This window comes from Kwoniella bestiolae, chromosome 2, assembly GCF_000512585.2.
Source record: "Kwoniella bestiolae CBS 10118 chromosome 2, complete sequence".
NCBI lineage: Eukaryota > Fungi > Basidiomycota > Tremellomycetes > Tremellales > Cryptococcaceae > Kwoniella > Kwoniella bestiolae.
In genome coordinates, this window is record NC_089242.1 from 2,727,437 (window position 1) to 2,747,437 (window position 20,001).

General features: G+C 46.5%; 6 protein-coding genes across 6 annotated transcripts; 2 read left to right on the top strand and 4 right to left on the bottom strand.

The window, feature by feature from the left end:
• Window positions 1–25: 25 nt before the first annotated feature.
• On the bottom strand, window positions 26–3,288 carry I302_104170 (uncharacterized protein; the record flags this gene model as incomplete). The annotated part of the gene is made up of 3 exons (XM_019189535.1): window positions 26–165; window positions 266–3,064; window positions 3,168–3,288. 3 exons carry the CDS (start codon window positions 3,286–3,288, stop codon window positions 26–28), a joined length of 3,060 nt encoding a protein of 1,019 aa, XP_019049097.1.
• Window positions 3,289–5,093: 1,805 nt separating this feature from the next.
• On the bottom strand, window positions 5,094–9,759 carry I302_104171 (uncharacterized protein; the record flags this gene model as incomplete). The annotated part of the gene is made up of 15 exons (XM_019189536.1): window positions 5,094–5,313; window positions 5,421–5,536; window positions 5,606–5,655; window positions 5,719–5,794; window positions 5,854–6,345; window positions 6,414–6,922; window positions 6,987–7,526; window positions 7,579–7,591; window positions 7,653–7,987; window positions 8,043–8,084; window positions 8,138–8,952; window positions 9,005–9,135; window positions 9,189–9,403; window positions 9,480–9,585; window positions 9,640–9,759. 15 exons carry the CDS (start codon window positions 9,757–9,759, stop codon window positions 5,094–5,096), a joined length of 3,780 nt encoding a protein of 1,259 aa, XP_019049098.1.
• Window positions 9,760–10,066: 307 nt separating this feature from the next.
• Window positions 10,067–12,182, top strand: I302_104172 (uncharacterized protein; the record flags this gene model as incomplete). Its single annotated transcript, XM_019189537.1, has 6 exons — window positions 10,067–10,294; window positions 10,359–10,466; window positions 10,531–10,734; window positions 10,853–11,200; window positions 11,292–11,766; window positions 11,851–12,182. 6 exons carry the CDS (start codon window positions 10,067–10,069, stop codon window positions 12,180–12,182), a joined length of 1,695 nt encoding a protein of 564 aa, XP_019049099.1.
• Window positions 12,183–12,702: 520 nt separating this feature from the next.
• Window positions 12,703–14,241, bottom strand: I302_104173 (uncharacterized protein; the record flags this gene model as incomplete). The annotated part of the gene is made up of 2 exons (XM_065869817.1): window positions 12,703–13,763; window positions 13,986–14,241. 2 exons carry the CDS (start codon window positions 14,239–14,241, stop codon window positions 12,703–12,705), a joined length of 1,317 nt encoding a protein of 438 aa, XP_065725889.1.
• Window positions 14,242–14,928: 687 nt separating this feature from the next.
• On the top strand, window positions 14,929–17,027 carry I302_104174 (argininosuccinate lyase; the record flags this gene model as incomplete). The annotated part of the gene is made up of 7 exons (XM_019189539.1): window positions 14,929–14,969; window positions 15,038–15,067; window positions 15,141–15,315; window positions 15,440–15,583; window positions 15,659–16,116; window positions 16,306–16,534; window positions 16,704–17,027. The coding sequence occupies 7 exons, from the start codon at window positions 14,929–14,931 to the stop codon at window positions 17,025–17,027; spliced, it is 1,401 nt and encodes a 466-aa protein (XP_019049101.1).
• A 684-nt stretch (window positions 17,028–17,711) lies between these two features.
• Window positions 17,712–19,683, bottom strand: I302_104175 (amino-acid acetyltransferase, mitochondrial; the record flags this gene model as incomplete). Its single annotated transcript, XM_019189540.1, has 3 exons — window positions 17,712–19,379; window positions 19,463–19,519; window positions 19,591–19,683. 3 exons carry the CDS (start codon window positions 19,681–19,683, stop codon window positions 17,712–17,714), a joined length of 1,818 nt encoding a protein of 605 aa, XP_019049102.1.
• Between the last annotated feature and the right edge of the window lie 318 nt (window positions 19,684–20,001).

Here is a 20,001-nt window from a genome sequence, read left to right on the forward strand (position 1 = left end):
ACAGCAATACTCTATACTCTATATTCTAAGCTTGAGTCATCTGCAATCCTGACCAACTCCTTCCTGCTTCTTTCAATCTCCCTAAATCCTGTAATGAAACTACGCTAGCCTGCCTTTGCATATCCTCTATGGACTCTACTCTGATCGCATGGCTTTGGACGACCGCTAGATAGGTATGAGAAAGATCAGCGCAGTTCAGATAAATGTAGCGCTCTACCACGAAGAAGAGGGGGAGGGACAAAAAAAGGAGGGAAGAAAGACTCACCCTCTTCAGTGTCATACAATGACGGCTGAGTCCTATAACTCTCCCCAGAGAATCTATGAGTACTTGCACTGCCCCTTCGCTGCCCATTGGACGGTACACTCAGCCCACCCCCGTTAGTCCAGGTAGAACCATCTTCCACCTTGAGAGGCAGTGTACTTTCCTGATTCACTTCAGGAGTTGGACATTCAACAAAAGTGATACCGTCCAAGAACATCGCCAACTCCGCAGGATGTCTAGGCGTGATGAGATTCGCAGAATGTGTACTATCCATGGTCGATACCGTCGTGGTCCTCTTATGTGTCTTGGTATTATCGGAACCAAGGACAGAAGAAGTATCAAGCGGTAGGGAAGTATGTCTAGCTCTCATTTTGGACCTATAAGATGGATCGGGCGAAGGTTGTCTAGAAGAGAAATTATCGGATTTCCTCGATAACGTATCCAAAGTATTTTGCAAAGCTTCGTCCCTAGCCGAGAGGAAGGGGTATTGTCCAAGGACAGGCGTGGGTGTACCGGTCCGAATGGAATGTACGATACTGCCTCGCCTCTCTTCGTCCAGGATATCTTCCAATCCCAATCCTTCCCCTTCCAAGCTTACTCTGAGATTTAGGTCCGTAGTGCTCAACCGGGTAAGAGCAGGCATGGACGCTGATACAGGTAGAGTAGTCGATATTTGGTGCTCATTCAGGGGGGAGACACAGCTACTTCGTCGCGATTTCATAGCTAACAATGAGAAGTTGGATGATCTCCTTCGATCCAGATTGGCCCCTGGTTCTCTCTTCCTCGAGATGGACACCTTCTTGGGTCTTCTGCGATGGGTCTCGGGAAGCGGGAATCCAAGAGACGATGCCAAGCGGTTCGCATGATCAACATCTTCGATATCCACGTCGACCTCCTCATCGTCCTCCTCATCGTGAACTCCATGATCAGGTGTAACTTCCCCTTCCTCATGCTCGGTCAATCTCGATAATCTCTTGGCTAATGACGAAGACGATCGGACCATCCACGATGACCTTCTCGAGTGTTTACCTTTACTCGACCTACGTCTAGGGGCTACGGGAGACGTTTTGAGCGGTTCCATGGTGAACTCTTCCGTGGTTGTAGTAGATTCTACAGGCAACTGTTTGGATTTGCTAGACTTTCGTCTGGGTAATAATCGATCTACGGTCTGACCTATTGAGCGGGACGAGCCTTCCTGTGAAGTCGAAGGGGTTAAGACATTCTTCATCTTCTTCAACCAAGCTGTTCGTTTCTGCTTCATACTTGGTCTTCTCTGAGGGGGTGAGGGCACACGAGGTAATTCCTTTTCTTTCCCTTTCCCTACTCTCTTTGGGCTAGTAGCACTAGGCCTTCGTACATGTTCCCACTCGTTGTCCGTTTCAACATCTGACGAATCATTGTTCTCCTCGTCTATCCTTTGTTCAACAGCTATATCATCCAACCCAAAGGTAGCTGTCCTAGTCAAAGCATGACCCCTAGATAACGAAGACGTCGAGCTAAGACATGTAGCAGGAGTTTCCAGAGAAGTGGTAGATTCCGAAGTTCCATTCCCATCTTGTTCAGGTACAGGTACCAATAACATCGAGTTTCTCCCATTAGCCAGAACCATCGAAGACGGTCTCCAAGGTGGTGGGAGGCCAGGTTTAGCCAAAGAAGACGATCGAGTGGGTATGGGTTGAGAGATGGACAAGTCTCCTTCTGATCTGGCGAGGGAAGACTGACTATACTGTTTCTGCGTTTGGCGTCTACGTTGCGAAGTGGGACTGGAAGGTTCCGCGAGGGACAGAGCAGGCATGGAAGGGGAAGGATGGAATGTGAGTGCAGGATCCTGTTGAAGGGTTATCTCGGAGGATGAGAATAATCCAAGACTGAATCTCTTTGATTTGCCTTTCACCGGATTAGGTGGGGAAGTGGGCGAAGTGAGATTCGATCGACTCAGGCTAAATAACCTTCCTATCCTGCTTGCACTTCGAGGTTGTTCCGATTGTTCACCTAACAGAGCAGGCGAAGATTGTCCGAATAGGTTCTTCTTCGATCGATTCCATAATCCCATGATAGGCGACGAAGATGGTTTATCGTTCTGAGCCTGCTGCTCATTCCCTTCCCAGAGCGATAACGGATCTTCCTCAACGGTTCTACGACGGGCGAACCATTTCTTCTTCTGTTGTCTTTGCGGACCACCTGCCCAACCTTCTCCTAGACCTACAATTCCAGGTACGCTTCTGATAGTCTCATCTACGGGTATTCTAAATTCCTCGGCGTACAAATCGGGATCATCTTCGCCAGTGAATGCAGAGAGGTACGATCGGCGAGTCTGAGCCGTATCGGAGCTCGTCCCGTAATCCGATCTAGTCATCAACGGAGCTTCCAGGAATCTAGCCTTCTTGACATTTTTGGCTTTATCGTTTACCATCTCTTCTTCATCTTCGGTCTCTTGGACGTGAGCGGATCGAGATTGAGTGGGTACCTCAGTCATTACTGAGAATTCGCTGATAGAGGGGGGCACAGGGGTAGCATCGAACGAGACTCGACAGCGATTTTCTTCGCCTGTCACTGGTACAGATTGATGTTGAGTGGATGAAGAGATTGAAGATCGAAGGGAAGAAGACGCTCTGCGATGTGATGGCTGGATTCGGAGGGGTGCCCAGTCGTGAGTAACCATGACACTGTGTATACTAGAGATTGAGTTTTTGCGCGTGGATAGATCAACAGATCGGCGAGGTGAACGAGTAGGGCGAGGAGGAGTAACAGGCAATGACGAGTTGAATGGTTTTGGAGTAGATTGGGTGGATTCAGAGTACCCTATTTGCGTAAAAAGCTGTGAGTCAGCACACCATATACTCATGGGTAGCGTAGGCATGAGATGGAGTATGAGGCGAGAAGAAAATCATCAGGATGAATTCACCGTAATCCATGTCCGCTTGAGATAGGGGTATCATCTGCGTAGTAGGCGAGATAGGAGCACCAAGCATGATTCTAGAAGAGGAAGGACCAGCCTGTGAATTCATCGAGTATGATTCCAACATGTTGAAAGTAGAGATGAAAGGTTATAAAGGAATGCGAGGGGTGTCTGAGGAGCGGTCTTCATTCACATCAAATATCAGCATCTCTTGCTCGGCCGTGAAGAAGCAGAAAAACGATCTACGACAATGCCGAAGATGCGAGATCATTTGATGTCCCGAGACGAGACATGTCTATATCGGATTTGGCATTGGACGGTGAGACGTTTGATGATGAGACATGTAATGAAACTCACCTTATATGCCGAGATGATCCTATATTTCTCAGATGGCAGGTGGTAGTATTCTCCAAGATCTATCAGGTTTATTTCCGTCTTCTTTGTCTGACCATGAAACTGCAGAGTGTAAAGATGCTAGAACCGATGACTCATATGCGAGGAGGGGTATGCCATCGTCCAGCTAGAGTCGTCTCGGCACCCGTCGATCCCCTTCGTTGGTGTCGTCCGTCTTCAACAAAGGCAGCGATGAACGATTCGTTATATCCAGCAATCTATTTAGATCGAAAGGTGTTCGCCCTTTCTGAGATGTTGACGATCTATCTATCAAAGATTATCTCTTTTTGCTTGATTCTAAATTTCTCGCTGTTTTTTTTTTCTTTTTGGTAAATGATCGATCTACAACCAGTTAGTTGATCCAACATGACACCAAGACACGTCCGTCCATCTACATTTTAATATCCTCACCACTTGTAATGTGCGATATTTTCTGATAGAGTATGTGATGTGATGCCTTCCCCACTAGATTTCAGGCTACCGAAAATCCCGTACAGGATCATGAGTTAACCGTAGGGAGGGATTCTCATTCTCATACGTTACATGGAAAAAAGAAAAGATAAATTGCTTATTGGTACGTAAAACCAGGGGGGACTAACCTACACATGACGACACTAGTGATAGCAGTGACAGTCTAAATCAAGCCTATGTGCGACAACAATCTTTGAACCCTTTTTCGTTTGCTGTCGAAACGAAAGCATCAGGAGAAGGGAGAACAAGAAAAAGAAAAAGAATGGTAGATTGGTTCCTTAGTTTAGACTGTAGACAAAAAGGAAAAAGTACGCGTCGGACTTGACTTGGCTTGGATACTTCTGAATCCGATGAAAGAGTCATACTTGAGAAATAGTAGCCCAGCTGTCACGGGTAGTCGTATTCCTCGAATCGGATGGGATGCGATACTGCGCATGAATAAGCATTGTCAAGTCATCTATGATTAGTGAGAGCTGAACTTCCTTCTTACGCAAGTTGACGAGCAATCAACCCCACTATATTGCTCCATCATTCCTACAACCGACAGTCAAAGAATAAGAGCTACATGGCTAAAATCCAAACACCGTTCTCATTAGTTGGTTCAACAAACTAATTTATCTGGTACATTCCGTACACATGTCGAGATAAGGGAAACTCTCTTTCCCACTTCTCCCCGAACCTCCCCTCGTCAGGAGAAACCCTTTCGGTTCTGACGCTAAAACAAAACCAAGGGTCAAGAGAACAACCATCGATCGAACGACCTTCCGTAAGATCCGGGCTGAATCGAACTGTGCGAATACCAGTTGGATCAACTCTGTCTCGCAGCTGCAGTATGAGCTCAGCTCACTTTGTACTTGCATAGCGGAAAAGGTACAATCTGCAAGGCAAGGCCCGAGATAAGAGACATACACTCCAATGCTGAACATGAGCCGACTACATTATGCACTCCACATCACTACGTACATGCTATTCTATTCATACATCGACATACATACTCCCAAATCTAGACCTCAGACATGTGTACATATACACATCCATTCCCAGCACCAGTATTAGTAGTGCTCATGATTAGAACTTGTCTTTCCTCCCATTCGGATTTTGGGGTACCAACACTGGTCGGATCCCATTCGCTCTGCTTGTCAGCGTCAATTGTCCATTGGGGGTGGTAGATGATTTCGAAGTCGTAAGTGATGAGGCTAATGTCGTTGCTCGGTTCAATGGTGTGGAGGAGGATGCTTTAGCTGAAGATTTGGGGTCGAACGCATATTGTTTTATCCTTGAGACTGCGCTATAGCATCAAGGATGTCAGTCAACATCCGTGGGGCTATGTAAGATGTAACGTGTGAAGGTTGAGTATGGGTAGATATGTCACAACCAGAGTGTGAAAATACTCACCGATTCCTGGAAGCTGAACTAGCAGAGACAGTCGCCAAAGGAGCCACCTGCGACTCAGCAGCGTGATATGCCGGTCGATGCTTCACGCATATACCCATAATTCGCGTAGACCACGTCTATGCAATTACACCAGCATCAGCTTTCATCCCTGCGGATCGATCGACAGAGTTAGCAAGGTGACATACTTTGAGATGAGCCGAAGTCATACCCTCACATTCCTTCAGAGCAGCTTCGTCTGTACCAGCCGCATATATCAGTTGCTGTGATCAATGTTTTACATGATTTCTGAACAACTCACTAGTAGGCATAGTAGCTGCGATATACTGCAACATCTCATCATCCAATTGCGGAGCATTCTTGTTCCTAGCCAATACCTACACACAACATCACCATCAGCTCATCTCTTTCCACCTCGAAAAAAAAGCCAACTCACAGATCCCCTCATCTTCTCTAAAGCCTTCAGGCAATTTTCAACCGGCGAACCCGTACTACTCCTGTCAACATCGACAACCTGTACTCGACTCGTAGCACCTTTCGGAACCACAGAGCTTCCCAATTCCTTTCTCGCCGTCGTCTTTCGTCGTTTGACCATTAAAGGTAGATCATCATCCGCTTCCTCCACATCCGTCGCATCGTCAATCTCAATAGGATCATTCCCATCGGGTCGATAATCTTCATCATCCGTATCTCCCCAAGGGGAATTATCGAATTCTTCAGTTTCAGCTTGTATCTGTTGATGGGACCGCTTCCTTGAGACCGGATTGGATAATTTACGTGTGAAAGAATCTATCTGAGGTTGATTTTTAGATCCACCCTTTTTAGATGTGCACTTTTTGGCGGCAGGTTGTTTGCGGGGTGACGCTTGTCGGAAATCCATATTGAGCTTCTTGGAACCGTTGAGGTACTTTCGCGCTTCTTTGCCCAACTGCAACCGCATCCCATGTAAGTCACAGCCAAGGCTTACTAGCACGGTAGATGGTCATGATAACTCACTCGTAGATAAGCGTTCGTCCACCCGGCGGCACTAGCCACGCAAAACTCCTCCAAACCACCTTCAATCACCAGGGTCTGTATCAATCTCTCTCCATCTGGTCTTGCCCAATGTTGACCAATACCAAATAATGGATTCTGATCCAATCCTTTTCCCGAACTACCCTTGAACCCTCTAAAGCATTCGGCCGCATTGACGATGGTGATCCTATCATCCTTGTCGAACGACTGAACCATTTTGATAACGTTCAGTGCGTCCGCTGTGACATCTTCAGTGGTGAAGACGTTTCTATCTCTTCCCAAACAGATATCACACCCTTGATTACAACTGCGAGGGTCGAAAGTTTCGTTAAAGAATGATAGTACTTGGGATCGACGACAATCCGCTTTGTTATTGCAGTACCGTAGGACTTCAGCCATGGAAGCTTTCTGACGTTCTTTCTGAGGTCGAGTGAGATTTTGATCTTGATCAATCTGGTTGAGTACCTTCTTACCGTCTCCCCATGTATAGTCTGTCAGATAGCACATAGTATCAGTCTGCAGACCCCTTGACCAAAGGGATAGATTTCAACTCACACAATATACAAGTCGAAGGATTCCCATCTCTCCCTGCCCGTCCAGTCTCCTGGTAATACCCTTCCAATGATCTAGGCAGACTATGATGTATGACATATCTCACATCGGGTTTATCGATACCCATCCCAAACGCGATCGTAGCAACTATCACTTCGAATTTATGTTCTTGCCATCCTTCCTGTATCTTCCTCCTATCTCCCTTGGACATACCAGCATGATAATGATGAGCTTCAAGTTGATAATTCTCCCTCAACTGTTTGGCCAGGTTCTCACATCCATCTCGAGAGTTACAGTAGATGATCCCTGAAGCTCGTTCATCCTGAGTTCGAATGAAAGCTACAATCTCATCTATCACTTTCTTTGTTTTCGGTCGGACTTCATAATGGAGATTCGGTCGATTGAAGGATTGTCGTAAGACTGAACAGCCCTGTATACCCAGAGATCGGATTATATCTTCTTCTACTTTGTTCTGAGCAGTTGCTGTTAGAGCCATTATAGGAACGCCGGGATAATCTTTCCGTAATTCGCCCAGACGAAGGTCTATAAATAACATTAGTAAAGTACGCCTATAAGTTTGCATGATATAGCTTACAATCAGCTCGAAACTGGGTGAAGTAGTGTTCCATCAGCATTCATCGCATCGTTGACGAAGCGTGAATCACTCACATCATGTCCCCACTGACTGACACAATGCGCCTCATCAATAACGAATCGAGCCAATCTCCTTCTCTGCAGCAAGCTCCTCAATATCGATTTGATATGTCCACCCATTGTCAACATTTCCGGAGTAACGTAGACCACCCGAGTATAAGGTTCAGGTCTCGATAACTCTTCATGAGCCATGTTCTTATCCTTCTGAGTCATATCTCCTGTATAAGCTATCGCTGGTATGTCGAGGTTGCAGAGATGTCGAGTTTGATCGTTGATCAGGGAGATGAGTGGTGAGACTACGAAAGTCACGCCACGGGTTTTACCTTGTTGACATACCGCGGGGAGTTGGTCTACGTGAAAGTTCTTCAGCTATCCTCTTATGTGTCAGCAATTCAGCTTACTCACATGTTAAACTTTTCCCTCCTCCAGTAGGCATCAGGACGAATACTGAATAATGAGCATCAGTAGCAGTCCATGCGAACGAAATAAAAGCAATTTACCATCTTTACCAGCCATAGTCTCATTGATAGCTTCCTTCTGATGTTTCCTGAAGTTCGGCAATTTGAACATCTGTCTCAATCTTTGTTCCACTTCCTTAGTCCATGCATATGTCTTTTCAACTTGAATTATTCTTTGTTGAGGTGGTTGGGCATTTGGTGGTTTAGGGGGAGAAGATGAAGGACGAGGACCACCAAGAACAGACCTAGCTTGAGAGGCTACAACTCGAGGTGGAGGAGGGAGGGAGGTCGCTGCTTGTACAGGAGACGAGAATATCTCTTCAACCGCTATATCTTCTATTTCGGCTATCGCAGCTGATTTCGAAGGGGGTGGGAGCGGAGGTTGCTTCCACTGAGATCGTACAGGAGGAGGGGTGATAGCTCGAGGTGGAGGTGAAGAAGGTGGTATCAGCATTTCTTCGGGATCTTCTTCGCCAAACCCTTCTTCTGCCATCGCTATGTCGAAATCGTCATATTGAGGAGGAGGAGGCGCTCTACGAGGTCGAGAAGGACCGGCTTGAGGTTGTTCAGGGCGTTGTACGAAGTTATTGGATTGTCGAGGTGTTAGAGGGATAGGATCCGCATCGTCGCTTGACAATACTTTTGACCGACTTTGCTGAAAATCCCCTAAGATCGCCCTAGATCTATCTGAGCCTATTGTGTCGGGAGTAGGATAATCTCGCTGAGGTATGGAGTGAGATGTCGAGCCTGAAGATTGAGGAGGAGGAGCTTGGTGAGCGGGGGCAGCAGATGAGGATGATTGGGTACGAGCGGTCATTTCAGCTTTGAGCGCATTGATCTTGGTTGTCAAGAATTCGCTAAACGACAGGTTCAGCTCGTTCCTCGGTCCTGACTCAGCAATGAACTCACATGCTCTCGTCAATGAACTCATCACCATCTTCACCACCTTGACCCATCAGAATAGCCATCTTCTTATCCTTCAGAACATCCTTGTCTTCCAGCAGCTTGACGATCTCAGCGGCAACTTTCTCGTTTGACCACTATAGAGCAGTCAGCATCCTCATACAACAATGATGTACGACAGACAACTTACAGAAGAGAACTTGGAGCTCTTAGCCCCGACTACAGCACTACCACCAGGTGTATTATCCTTTCCCTTCCCCTTACCTTCCATCAACATAGGTGATCCGACCGCCGAAGAGGGGGTCATGAGATGACTAGGCTGTGCTTTCGGTAGGGCAGATCGAGAAGAGTCGACATCGAAGTATGAAGATGAACCGTTCGTTGGACGGGAAGCGAGCGATATTGCTAGGGGTAGTTGCGAGTCAGAAAGAGCTAGATCGATTGAGCGATTCAGGTGGCAATTGAGTGTCCGTTCACTCACTTTGACTCTGCTTGACCCCCGGCGCATTCAATATATGATCACTCATGGTCGGAGTAGATCGAGCAGAGGAGGATGAAGTAGGTGGTCGAGCGAGCTTGAATATCCCCTGAACACCCACATCACGTCAGCTCAGCCAGTGATTTAACAAGATTAAACTTACGGGTGTTCTGACCCCTTCTCCTGTTGAACTACCGGCTACTGCATTTGAGCTGATCGGAGAAGCCCTCTTCCCCTGCGTTCGAGCCATAATCTCTTGGAGGTTGTTGCGGGGAGTCGACATGATTGATGTAAATGTTATGTTACTGTATGCTCATAATTGGTGATATCTAGATTGAATGAGAAAACGGTTGAAAGAGAAGAAATCAAAAAGAGAAATCAAATCAATATCAATCGAATGTGATCCGACGCGTCAAAACATCACACCCATACAATCAACATTAATCCCCTTGAAAGTTTAAACGAGTAACCCATTTAATATTGGTGTGTGTGCCGATGGAGGTTGTCCATTTGTCGAAAAGTTGATTCTTATTGTTATGTTCAATCTTCTCGTTTGGCTCAACTACTCCCACACTCACTCCAGACAGACAATGACAATAGCCTCATCGTCCTCAAGAGGGATAAGACCCATCCTGTCTCGAGGCGCAAGGGTGGCCTCCGTCCGACCTGCTCAGCAGAAGATCGAAATACCTTCATTCCTCCTTCCAGGTCTTTCTGTTCGACATCAATCCTCTTCTTCCGACCCTTCTAAGAGAAGGGACAAAGAACGATACAACTATAACACCTCTCTGAGTTTCTCTGATGCTCCTGATCCAGATGTAAGCTACCCTGCATACCTCTTCTATATTTGAACATAGCTTAGCTGATAGCTTCCAACTATAGCATGTTCACTGGCGAAGGGTAACAGCATCCGAGCTAACGTCCCGGAAAGAACCCCCAACAAGGGTGAAGATGCTAATAAGGGATTTCATAGATGATAGCTTATATAACGTACGTCAGCTGTTCCTCGTTCTCGTATACGCCTGATAGTAAAGCTGATCGTAACGTCGTGTAGCCAAACTATGGATATTTCTCTCGAAACGCTACAATCTTCACTCCGCCCAAAGAAGGGTTCGATTTCGGTAGTTTCGCAGATACAGCGGCGTTCCAGGAAGCTGTCGCTGAGCGGTACGAGAAGGAATATGGGCTGGAACCTACTACGGGTCAGACGGGTGGGCTGGGCAGACAGGTTTGGCATACGCCTACGGAACTGTTCAAGGTGATTCGATTCATACTTCAAAACAATCATGAGAGTCTGCTGACTTGCTGCTATATCGTCTATGATTCACCCTCCCTCGCTGCTGTACCCATGTGTTCTACCTTTTATGATTTCACAGCCATACTACGCCCGTACCCTCCTCTCAGCAATCCTCCAATCCTACAAACTCAACCATTTCCCCCATGAACCTCTAGTACTATACGAGATAGGAGCGGGAAACGGGTCCTTCATGGTGGATTCCCTTCATTTCCTCAAGCAGAGTCATCCAGAGATATACGAGAAAGTGGAATATCGCATTATAGAAATCTCAGCCTCATTGGCAAAGGGACAGAAGGCACGAGCGGAGAAGGAGGGATTCGGAGATAAAGTGAATGTGATAAATTCGGACTTCTTTAAATGGGATGGTACGGTTAATGGAGAGAAGAAGAACGGGGAGGCTTGTTTTGTGGTTGCGCTGGAGGTCTTTGTGAGTAGTGTTGTTCTTATACAAGAGAACAGAGAGTCAAGAACGGTGGTTGCTAGTAATTCATGCTAAAATCATCCTGACATATACCCAGGACAACTTCGCCCACGACATGATCCGATATGACATATCCACCCTAACACCCTACCAAGGAATCGTAGCCATAGACGCCTCCGGAGACTTCACAATGATCTACGAACCCATCTCCGACCCCCTCATACGAAGGGTATTAGCATACAAGCGCTTACTACCTCCCAGTCCATCTACCAACCCCCCCTTATCCCCTCCACTCCTCTACTCAAACCTACTTCGCTCCCTTTATTCAAGTTTGCCATTCTCTGCCAATCTGTCTCAACCGGATTTCCTACCCACCAAGTCGATCTTGTTTTTAGAACATCTCAGAGAAAAATTGCCGAATCATCGATTATTGATTTCGGATTTCGATACTCTCCCTGACGCTGTGGAAGGACGGAATGGACCAGTGGTTCAGACGAGGTATGGGGGAAGTATGATTCCATGTGAGACGTTCTTGGTGAAACAGGGTTATTTCGATATTTTCTTTCCCACTGGTGAGTTAGGTCGTGCTTCTACCCTCTGATATATTATTCAAAGATAAAATGAAAGGATCCAAGCTGATATTGTGGTATGGTCAGATTTCGAACTTCTAAGAGACATCTACTCAGTAATCATGAACTCCCCCTCCCAATCATCAACTCACACCGTCCCCTCCCTTACTTCGCCTTCACCTTCTGTTTCTAAACCAAGCATCAAAGAGAACATGAAAACGAAAACCCAAAGACAACCCCTTTCCAGCGATTTCTTCTCTGGCGTTCAGGGGTTCAGGAGGAGACAAGTGAACATATACAAGCATGATGAGTTTATTAACAAGTATGGGGATCAGCAGGAGATCATAGAACAGACGAATTTGAAGAATGGCGAGAATGTTATGAAGCAGTTGTATGATAATGCAAAGGTAATGTTTTAGGTTGAGGTGTGACACAGTAAAGATGTTGATATTCGATGATATACTCGGACAGTATGGGGTTGACCGGTGCACTTGGTGAAACTTATATACATATTATACCCAGCATGAATAATCATATCTCACGGAGATATCAGAACCTATCCAGCCCATTACGATGAATCCGTATGAAAAATTATTCTCATTCGCCATCTTCGTTGATACAGCGCACAAGATGCCATGCCCCCGGCTCTGTCGATGTTCGAATAAAGACATAGCATAGAGATTTCATCTCAATCGTGAATCATGAAATTGGCGTTAATCCGTTTCCCTCCGCTCCGGTCCACTTGACTTCACTACCTCGACAGCGAAGAAATACAACGAAAATGCTTGGAAGTTGATGAACTAGAACAAACAAAGTAAATAGACTATCTTTTTACAACCAAAGACAAACAAACAAACTTGAAAAGACATGATGATGTGTGTGCTTGACCCACTCTACATAATACAACTGATTCTAACCCGACGTTGACATATTCCAAATTTACCCCTGCACCGTATAAGTCTCCCTCATCCCCCGTTTCCTGATCCCCACAACGACCGGTTCCCCCACCCTATCCAAATCATCTTGAAAAATCAATCTCCTCTCCCTTCCCGCACCATCCTTCCTACCAGTCGTATAAGTCTTATCGAACGTCGTGATCTTATGATCCCTCTTCCCTGTCCCACTGGAAGTGGTGGCGGAAGGAGTGGTGAGTCTTTCAGATGATGATCCGCTTGAAGAATGTCTTTTACCATATCCAGATCCAGACCTCGAAATCCCAGATCCAGATCCATGACTCGACAGCTCTTGTACCCTTCTCTCATCTTTCTTCGTACCCCTCAAATTGGTAGTCCCAATATTCAGTACCGGTTTCCTCGAGCTCAGTGCGCCCTGGGATCGAGAGATGGTAGGAGTCTTAGGTATCATCCTATCGTGTATTCTCTCCAACTCAAATTCCAGCCGAGCCTGGCGCTTCTCCTCTTTCTCTTTCCTCCTTTCTATCCTTCTTCTGCTAGTTTCAGAATCCCGATGATTTTTCCATCTCAGTATCCCATCTAATACCCATCTTCCCACCCATCCCACGCTCAAACCCAGGAACAATCCAACTCCTACCAAACCTCCCACAAACATGACTAAGGGGTAGAACGCCTCCAGTATTCCTCCTACCACACCTAACGGAGCAGCTACGAAGGTCCCATACAGTGCTCCCAATACCACTATAACGGGGTAGAGTATGACCTTGAGTAATCTAGCAAGGAGGTATAACAGATTGAGAAGGAGAGGTAGTGGTGTGGTGAGGAGCGTGACCAGCAGGTAAACGGGGTAAAGCAATACCCCGAAGAACAATCTCCACCAACTTGTACCCTGTGCTGGGGGGAGGGCCGAGGGGATGGGATTTGGGATTGGAGGAAAACCGTATGGCAGATGAGGGTAGGAGGGGACCTCCATGGATGATGGGGGTGAGTGCGATTGACGGATTGAGGTGGTGCTGGAGGGGAAGATGTCGAGTTCGTCCGAGCGGGTTAGGATTTGGAATATTAGGTAGAGGCAGACTACGTATACTACAGTGGGGGTTAGCTCGTGGGATCTAGTCTAGGTCTAGGTTCGAGTGTTGAAGCACAATGCAGTACTCCAGGGGTGCAGGGATGATTGAGGTGGAATGAAGCAAAAGAAGGCAGCGCGTGGGTCTGGAGAGAGAGGGTCTGTCCGGGCATCATCACCATTCAGGAAAGCGTGTGTTCCAGTAGAAACTCTTGTCACATCCAGTAGAATGAGATACTCACATACAGCCTTAACAGGCGAAGTAGGTTCCCCCCTCTTCCTCCGTTTTCCACCAGCTCTATGAATCTCCTCCAACTCCTCAATTTCCCAATCACTTAGATCCCTAGTCGAGCTATGGGAATACGATCGCGTGGTATTCGTTGATCCCTCTCTTGGTCTTCGGGGTCGGAACGATGGGATAGGTGATGGGGGGGTTGGTAGACGGGGGAGAGAGGTGGTGGAGGATGAAGATGCTGAAGAGGGTGGGGACTCTGACATGGTGATTGGTGGGATTGACAGTACTATTGAGAGATTCTTTCTGATCTGATTGAAAGAGCGAGCGTTGATATGTTATGTTCGGATAAGTTCTCGTCACTTGAACATTGGATACTGTACTGTACTTTTGAGGAATGTGAGAGTGACTATCCTGATGTGACGATGAGAGACAGTATAAACTTTAATTCCTTGTTTACGACCGACAGGACGTGTTTCTGGTCTCGAGGCACGTCGGGGTGAGATAATCATGCGATGTCACGGAGTGGACCATGTAAGTTGACAGTCGGTATAATAGAAGAGGTCAATGAGATGAGAGGACGTAAGGGAGATATACACAGATGATGGATGGTTATATATGCGTCTAGCGTCCATCGTTTTTGATCACTCGTTTGATCGTCATGTCTCGTGTCTCGTGTCTCGTGTCTTTCGTGTTCATGTCATACGAGTACATCTCGATCATGGGGTCTCCGCGGCGGATAACTTGGTTACGTAACGCAGTCGCAAAACGGTACTAGTGCACGGTTCATCCGAATTTTGAGTCAAACTAAGCGATATACTCATGCAGATAACGAGTGAAGTAGCGAGTTGACCGACTGAGAATTAATCTCACCATTAAATCATTCATTTTTAGGAATCATATCACCACAGCTCAAATCTTACTCGACTCACCAGACACTTTACACCACCAACATGTCTTCCGAACAAGATTTCACAAAGAGGAAATTATGGGGGTGGGTACCTGCCTCACTTCAGCTATCAGGTTCGAATTAATAGCTGACTATACCTACAAAACAAACAGTGGTCGATTCACAGGATCAACCGACCCATTGTGAGCTCACTGTCTCTTTGTGACCCCGCTCACTGAAGAAGGCTTACCTGAGCTGACGAAACTGACCGCTCAGGATGCACGAGTTCAACCAATCCCTCAAATATGATAAACGAATGTACGCTGCCGATGTCAAGGGATCAATTGCATTTTCTAAAGCATTGTTGAAAGCTGGTATTGTCAATGAACATGAACAGAAGGAGATTGAGAGGGGTTTGAAGACTGTTGAAGGCGAATGGGCCGAGGGAAAGGTAAGTATCCCATCTACATCTCACTTCACTTCCCTTAATCTAAGCGAATATAGAATGACCTACCTCACTACTCCAAGTTGGTGAGAGAGATCAAAGCTGATATACACTTGATGGGGTCGCATAGTTCGCCGTCCAAGCTGACGACGAAGACATCCACACCGCCAACGAACGACGGTTATCTGAAATCATCGGTAAAGACATTGGAGGTAAATTGCATACCGGTAGAAGTAGGAACGACCAAGTAGCCACCGACATGAGGATTTGGCTTGTGAGTTGTACCATTCTCATTAGCCAGTACATCAGCCGTTCAATCAGCTAAATACGATATCCGGTGTACACGTAGATGGAAGAATCCACCCAAGTGGAGCAATACCTCAAAGACCTCCTAAACGTCATGGTCTCCCGAGCTGAAAAAGAAGTCGACGCCATAATGCCAGGATACACCCATCTCCAAAGAGCCCAACCTGTCCGATGGTCCCATCTCCTCTTATCTCACGCTCAATCCTTCTTATCCGATTTAGACAGGTTGAGACAACTCCAACCTCGAATCTCCGTCTTACCACTCGGTTCCGCCGCCCTTGCTGGTAACCCATACTCCCTTGATCGAGAATTGCTTAGGAAGGAATTGGGCTTCAAATCGATTGGGGAGAATTCGATGCATGCTGTAGCGGATAGGGATTTCATTGTGGAGTGGTTACAATGGGCTAGTCTGTTGCAGATCCATATGTCGAGGATGGCGGAGGATCTGATCATCTACTCGTCAGCTGAATTTGGGTTTGTGCAATTGAGTGATGCTTATTCGTGAGTAATCCTTTTTCACTCTTCTATCTCTTCTTCGTGATACTTTTGGACAACAATTACCGCTATTATCATCGTCGTATCGTCACGTATGGTGAACATTGACATCAGACTCCCCTAAACGTCTACCCTTTCATCTTCAATGCAACTTCCCTTTGGTGAACCCATGCTGATCTTTCGTATGTCCCCCAGCACCGGCTCCTCTATCATGCCCCAAAAGAAAAATCCCGATTCCCTCGAACTCCTCCGAGGTAAAGCAGGAAGAACGTTCGGTCAAATGGCTGGATTCATGATGTCCCTTAAAGGTGTACCATCGACTTACAACAAGGATCTCCAAGAGGACAAAGAACCATTGTTCGATGCTGTTGATACTATCTCTGCGGCACTTAGGATCGCCGAGGGGGTGATTGCTACTTTGACTGTGAGTGATCTGATGCAAGATGAATATCATTTTCGATGAACCGGATATCATGGACTTTCTGATATCTCGATTTCCCCTGTTTCCCTCACCAACCCTTTCCTACACATGAATCTTTCTTGCGTGAAACTGTCATGGAGAACCCAGCACATGCTAATTCATGTAATGTCAGATCAACCCCGCCAAGATGGCGCAAGCCCTAACAATGGACATGCTAGCAACGGACATAGCAGACTACCTCGTCCGTAAAGGCGTCCCCTTCCGAGAGACCCACCATATCTCCGGACGATCGGTCGCTCTCGCCGAACAGAACAAAATTCAAATTTCAGATCTGACGATGGAACAGTGGAAAGATCTCAGTCCGCATTTCACGGACGACGTGATGGACGTCTTTGATTTTGAGAATTCCGTGGAGAAACGGAATGCCATTGGGGGGCCGGCTAGGGGGATGATTAAGAGGCAGGTTGATGTTGCTAGGGAGAGGATTGGGAAGTAGTTTGGGTGAAAGGTCACATGTACTGGGTCAGTGGGTGATTGGGACGGTTGTGCATAGGAATAGCACTTAGGGGATTAAGGGATAGAGGAGAGAATGGTAAAAGAATTGATAGTATATATAGATTGATTAGTATACAATATGCATTATTTTGAACTGCTTATCTCGATAGTAGGGATATTGCGGCGTGTTCAGAGGATGATGTGGACATGGCTGCTTCGGTGTAAGATGAAACGACTTCAGATGTCCCATAACGATTTACTAATGCTAATGCATAGAGACATGATGCGAATCGTCCGTTATGATCCTTCCAAGTTCAAGTACAACTGGTTACCTACTTGATGGAGAGGTATGAGTCCCGTTTCTATGCTCGGATTGTCCTTTGAATCTACTCGTTCTTTCTCAATTTGTTTTTCTCGATTGTCTGTCTGCCGCATGAATTCTGATTGGGAGTGTCTTTTGGTAGTGAAGAACAAAATGTGGATGATTGATTGACTGAATTTTGCTGATGCCGTGAAATTCCCTTTTCCCGTTTGCGGACTATCTGTACTCAATGGATACCTATTTCCGACTTTTGTCCTAATGTCCATTTTCACAATTCCCAATTCCATTTCCTCTCATCTAACCCCTTTGCCTCATCTGACGGAACCGACGTGCCACTTGACTGCCATCTGGTTCTCCACACAATCACTTCCAAGCACTAGGTATCCCCCCGATCCTCTCCTCCCACCACTCGACCCTCCTCTTCTCCTCCTCCTCCACAACCTTAACTAGTCTCCCACCTCCAAACTCCCTCTCGCGCCATAACGCCTTCAAGCGCTGCTCGGCATCACACCAAAACACCTTCCATTTCCCATCATTCGTCGTCTTGAACCCATTACTTCGTTCAAAATACCACTTGTTAATGGGATTATCAGCCCTACTTCGCCATACTAGATCTTTACCCGTTCCTACACCTCTCAAAGACCCGATAGACGGATTAGACGCATCCAATAAACCGAGACCATACGTTTCGTCTCGAAGGGCGACCCATAGGAAATCTACTGTCCCGTCTCCCTGATGTTTGGGGTTGACAGCGAATTTGTCTAGATAGCATATCGGTTCTTTATCGGTTTGTTCCTTCCCTTCTAGGGTTACTATTGCTGCGCCCGCATAGTCCCCTACGACAATTACGAAATCCAGATCAGTCTTTAACCTTCCATAAAACTGTTCTTGGTTGAGAGTTCGTTTGAAGCTTGTTTCGAGCAGATGGGTAAGTTTGGGTATATTGACTTCTTCCATTGAGCGAAGTACCCTCACTGGGAGACCTTTTCGGATGATCGTAGGTGTATCGCGGGTTATACCTTGGAGTAATGAGTGGGGAAGGGAGGCAGAATGTTTAGGTTTATTGGTTATGAGATTGGCTATCATTGAGGAAGGTGATCTGTGAGATACGATCAACGCAGAGGATTCCTTGGGCATGTATTCCAAACATCCATTTGCTAAACTGAGATTTGCCAAGGCAGTTGGATGAGTCTCCCTCCACCCAGGTTGGAAGGTCCGGTTGATATATGTATATTCCGAAGATAAGTTGATAGAGAGATGGGGTAGACCCTGTCGAGCATAGGAGGGTATACCACCTTCTTTGTTGATTATCAATAACCTGAGTGGAGTTAGATCGTAGTTCGAATTGACCGTTGGGGATGAAGTTGAAGTTGGTTGGGAATTGGTCATTGCCTTTGCCAATGCCATGAGGACTTTATTACTTTGTATTCTGGTTGATTTACAGCTCTCGTCCAATGCTACAGGCAGTAATACAGGTATTTCACCTTCCTGGACTGCTCTTCTGACGTGATCTAACCCTTCTTCTTCAACTACCACTTTCTCCTTGTCCTTGTCCTTCTCATTTTCTCCGTCCTTCGTTTGATGGATCCTAGCCACAGTGAAGAATATGGGTCTAGCGACAGCCCTATGTCTAGATAAGAATTGAACGACCCTCTCTACCTCGTGTCGCACAATCGCTCTCTGCCTTTGCGACTCGAATTTATCCTTTGGCTCTACAGACGGCAAGTCATCTCTGTCAACTACTATCACACTGACCAACCCCAGCTTCTGGAGGTGCGCCATACCCCTACATATTGAATCTAGTTGTGCGTCCGTGAAGGGTCCCTGGATCTTAACGAGAGCAGGTCGTCTGAGGATGGGGTTCAAGAGGGAATTGACAAGGTGGTTCTCTTCTTTCGGTTGTTGCTGCTGGTCTGCGGTGGGTGGTATGTCGTTAGGTACCGGAGGGGAGGGGGGAGGAGCGAAGGAGGATAGGTAGGAACGGGAATCTCGGACTGAGGGCGAGGCTTGGAGGATTGAGAGGATGAAGTCCTGTATCAAAGTGGAATCCAACATTCAGCTCATTCACTTTAGGGAGTACATGATTGGATAAAGTGTAAGAGAACACAACACACGTTATCCTCTGCTGCTATGTCGGTGAGAGCTTGATTATCATGTATGTACCTATTCTGCTATATCGTCCATGTCAGCTTGACAGGGTATAGCATACACTGTTGTGAAGTAGAGAGTAGGAAGTACTTACTATCAGCCGAGGTGAAAATTTCCCTTTCCTCCTTAAACCAGCCAGAGCATGGTTTCTCACCGGTGAGAAGATGCTTTGTATAGGTGCTTTCATCTTGTTTCCTCCTTCTGCTCCGTTGGTATTGAAGTTGAGGAAGGGATGAGATGAGATTAGAAAGTGAATTGGAGTCAAGATCCAAATATATTGCTCAAAATCAAAGTAACCACCATTGCGTTGACTCAATTTAACCGACTCGCAAGAGATAACGAATGGAGTGGAGGATGAGGGAATGCCGCCGGGATAACCATCACCTATTGACACCATAAAACACTCTTGTTTCGCATATGCATCGAATCGGATGGACGTTGCTTCCTCACGTCCAGATCGAGGTGCTACTGGAGGATGTGGATATATATACAAATTATGCATGAT